The sequence below is a fragment of the Antrostomus carolinensis genome, unplaced genomic scaffold (assembly GCF_000700745.2).
Source record: "Antrostomus carolinensis isolate BGI_N321 unplaced genomic scaffold, ASM70074v2 scaffold11590, whole genome shotgun sequence".
In the NCBI taxonomy this organism is placed as follows: domain Eukaryota; kingdom Metazoa; phylum Chordata; class Aves; order Caprimulgiformes; family Caprimulgidae; genus Antrostomus; species Antrostomus carolinensis.
Window position 1 is genome coordinate 1 of NW_010287743.1, and position 4,205 is coordinate 4,205.

The 4,205-nt window shown below is 41.2% G+C and overlaps 1 protein-coding gene across 1 annotated transcript; it reads left to right on the top strand.

The window, feature by feature from the left end:
- Positions 1 to 908: 908 nt before the first annotated feature.
- CLN8 (CLN8 transmembrane ER and ERGIC protein) lies at positions 909 to 2,391 on the top strand. The gene is made up of 2 exons (XM_010164012.2): positions 909 to 1,457; positions 2,077 to 2,391. Exons 1-2 carry the CDS (start codon positions 915 to 917, stop codon positions 2,389 to 2,391), a joined length of 858 nt encoding a protein of 285 aa, XP_010162314.2. The 5' UTR covers positions 909 to 914.
- Positions 2,392 to 4,205: the final 1,814 nt, after the last annotated feature.

Here is a 4,205-nt window from a genome sequence, read left to right on the forward strand (position 1 = left end):
AGGGGGCATCTGCGAGCCAAGGGCAGGGTGAGCAGGTCCCTCCGGGGTCTGGGAAGCGCGGTGGCGATCGCTGCATGACCAAGCGAGGCGGGAGCATCTCGCAGGGGCTCTGCACTCGGTGGTCGCTGGGGCTTTTACATCTAGCTTCCCACCACGCTCCCAGGTGCATTGCGGTTCTGAGCGTTTAGGGGTTGCGGTGGGTCTCGTGATCATGCTGATATTCCCTAAATTGTTCATAAAAAGAGCTGGCGTTTAAATATTTCAGTATTATCTGGCTCTTCCCTCCCCACAGATCTTTGAACCACCGTGTGTTCAGGAAGTTTCAGCTAACTTAAGGCACTTGCTGCTGGGCTGTTCACTTAATTACACTAATGTTTTTAATAATACGTATTAATGTTGCTTGCCTGCATTCCATACTCTTCTTGCATTTTTGAAATATGCTTTCTGTTGGAAAGTTGTTTAATGTTCAGAAACTGATTGCAAGTCTTGTTTTGAGATATGATCCTTACATCTCTTTCCTATGTAATTTCTCTTCCTCTTTCTTGCCTTCTTACTTTGCCCACTTCAACTTTTGTTTCAGTTATTATTATTACTACTTTGTACTAGTACAGGTTTTGTAGGCCAATTCTTAATCTTAAACACATTGATTAAGTTTTTCTGTCTTTGGTATGACTGTGCCTAATGGCAACAGAACAGAAGTTGTAACTGCAGTGGAAGTGAGTTCTCTATGGTTTGGAAGCGATGTATATGGATGATTTTAAAATTAATTTAATTTTTTTCTCCTTGTTCCAGATGGAAGAGTTCATGGTGTCTGTTTTGCATAATAGCAGAGGCTGAATAGGCATAAAGGAGACTATAGTGTGGGTGAGAAGTGTCAAACCCCTTGCAAGGCTTTGCTCTGTAAAAAAGAAGAAATGAATCCTGCAAATGATGGTCCGGTGTTTGGGACTGTTTTTGACTGGGACTATCTCTTATGGGAAGTTCGTCTGGCATTTTTAGCTGCTGGTTTTTTTATCTACTTGGGAGTATTTCTTCTGTCTCACTGGTTGTCTTCATGGACAAGTACTACTTATCGTGCCTTGCATGCAAAGGAGAAGGTGTTTTGGAATATGGCAGTCACACGTGGTGTGTTTGGACTTCAGAGTTGTGTTGCTGGTTTATGGGCTTTGCTCGTAGATCCTGTTTTTCATGCTGACAAAGTGTATTCACAGCAAAAGTGGAGTTGGTTTAACTGTTTAATAGCTGCTGGATTTTTCTTGCTTGAAAATGTAGCTGTTCACATATCCAACATTATATTTAGAACGTTTGATGTGTTCTTGGTAGTTCATCACTTGCTTGCTTTTGGTGGCTTGGCTGGTCTAGTAATTAACGTGAAATCTGGACATTATCTGCCTTTGATGGGAATGTTGCTGGAGATGAGTACTCCCTCAACCTGCATTTCCTGGATGCTTCTAAAGGTAAGGACATGTTAATTTTGAAATTATGTTTTTCACAGTTTTCATGCATCTCACTTGTCTATAGGTAATGTGTGGTTTGTCTAGATAGCTTTTCAGTAAATCACAGAATGTCAGGGATTGGAAGGGACCTCGAAGGATCATCTAGTCCCATCCCCCTGCTGGAGCAGGAACCTAAATGAGATCACACAGGAAGGCGTCCAGGCAGGTCTTGAATGTCTCCAGAGAAGGAGACTCCACCACCTCCCTGGGCAGCCTGTTCCAGCGCTCTGTTACTCTCACAGTAAAGAAGTTTATTCTGAAATTTAAGCGGAACCTTCTGCATTCTTCTAATTGATGTCCATGTTATTATGATGCCTGCTTTTGTCATGATGATACTTCCATAGTCCTCCAGATAGGTTTCTGTGTGATGCTGTGTGCATGTGGATAGTGAGATGGTATAGATTCATTCTGAGTTTGGGATGCCATATGCATGTCAAATACCATAGCACTACATGGAAAAAGTGCCTGAAAGTGTGTGTATGTGAAAGCTGGACATTTGCATTAGTTCTACAGGTTCCTCAGTGCCTTATCTTGAAGGAACAATCTCACTGCTGCATACTTTCTGTTCTTGTTTTTCTAGGCTGGCTGCGCTAATACCCTTTTCTGGAAGGCAAACCAGTGGGTGATGATCCACTTGTTTCACTGCCGCATGATTCTCAGCTACCACATGTGGTGGGTGTGTATTTTCAATTGGAATTCTGTGGTGGAAAATCTTGGACTTCTTCATTTTATTGTTTTATTCTCGGGATTATTTGCTGTTACACTAATACTTAACCCATACTGGACATACAAAAAAACGCAGCAACTTCTCAGCCCAACTGACTGGAACTTTGAAAATAAAGCCATGGAAAATGGGAAATTAAATGGTGAAACACATCAGAAGAAGAGGATATAACACTGAAACGGCAGAGGAAGAATTCAATGCAAAGTAATTCTTTGCCCATGAACTTGAAGCTTTTGCAAGAAGCTCATTAACACGGTGATTCCTTGCTGGTAGTATTCTGTATGCATCAGAAGTATTTAAAAGCATTGTTTGTGTTTCATATGTGCATACACATAAGATCTTCAACCTCTTAGTTGTGAATTACACCAACAATTTTGTCAGGTTGGACGGTATTTCATGATTTAGTAGTGACATGCTCTCTAATGGTATCCTTTTTCCTAATGCTTCAAAGTGGCTTTACAGTTAATTTGTCTTGAATCAAGTTAAGCTTGAATCCTGTTTCACATATATTGGAGATACTGATACTGGAAATTATGTTGTTTATTAAGATCAATTATGACCAAAGTTAGGTATGCAAGGGTACCTAGTTCCTGTGTGCCATTAAATCATTCCAAGTGGCTGAATTAGTCAGTGGTAGAATGCAGTCATGACTGGGTTTTGAGTGGTTTGTTGTTTGTTTTTTTTTTCTTTTTTTCTTTTAATTGAACTTGGGGAAGAGGAAGATAATTATTTGAGTGTTCACTGTCAAAGTGAGTTGTAGTTTCCAGGTTGCCCTCAGTATGGGAGGAGTTCATACTCACCACAAACACGCATGTGGGGATGCAGGCATTCATTATACTGGTGGTCTAGCTAGGCAATCATAGTGGTCCCTTCTGGACTTGAAATCGGTGAAATACAAGAGGCAACGATAGAACGTTTACTCTTGTTTCATCCTTGAAAAGGCTGCTGATCGATTGTTAACGTTACTTTCTTGGTAGGTCCCACATGAACGATCATGCAGTTAGTTCCACTAGTGCTCCTGTTATGGTTCCTCTTATTTTTGGAAATTCTGATAGTTCTAGAGGGTTTTAGAATCTCCTATGTGGAGGAAAGCCTGTATCCCCTCCTTTAGGAGTCCAGTTGTTCTTCTGGTATTTTTATTTTACTTGGAAGAACATACAAAGTGACACTAACAATCCTTTGCACTTCATCTGCCACATCACTAAATCTTTCCTTGACCGAAGGAACGGGGTTGCTTTTTGGACAGGGGCTTGGCAAGCTGTGGTGGATGTTCTCTTGCTAATGGTGTTGGTCTGATGGCTCCTGGGTGAGCTGTTGTGGCAGCCGATGAAGGTATGAAGATCACGATAGAGGGGAGTGACGCCTAGTGGCAGGAGGATGACAAAGACATTAATTAGTTACGGTGTGCTGCACTAGTGCAATAGAAAGCCCATATTTCTCATATAGCGTGACGTGACTGCTACACAGATTTATTTTCTAAAGTAATAAGAGTGGGCAAGCCCAAGCTGTGAAGAATTTTTCGATCAAGGCATGTGTTAGATGCTTTGTATGCTATCTTTGATGGGGCATACTGTTTTAAACGTGTAAGGGAAGTACCATTTGGTGTAAACAATGCCATTTTATTAATTTTTAGTGGGAATGTCTTAGATCTTGTTCTGAGTGAAGGGAGGAAGCTAATGGTCAGGTTGCTGTGTTCTGTAATGCACTCTTTGTGAGCACAGACTTGAAGAGCTGCTCTGTAAGGTAGAAGAAACCCTTTACTGTTAGGTCACAAATGTAGAGCCAGATCTTGTTGATAGTGGTGAAGTGGTGAATATCTGAAACTGCCCATTCAAAACTAGCCTGAAAGGGTCATAGTAATTTTACACAGCAACTCTATCTATTGTCCTGCTGATATTCAATAGAGAAAAATCTAGATTTTGTGCTACCTTCTGATTTCTGAGCAGGCCAGAATGAGGTTGCAGTGTTTTGACAGTGTGGCCTAT

Excerpts from the sequence above, each read along its gene's own strand:
- CLN8 (XM_010164012.2), top strand. The coding sequence starts at position 915 with ATGAATCCTGCAAATGATGGTCCGGTGTTTGGGACTGTTTTTGACTGG. Across the intron at positions 1,458-2,076 it reads TTTCCTGGATGCTTCTAAAG|GCTGGCTGCGCTAATACCCT; the intron begins GTAAGGACATGT and ends TTGTTTTTCTAG.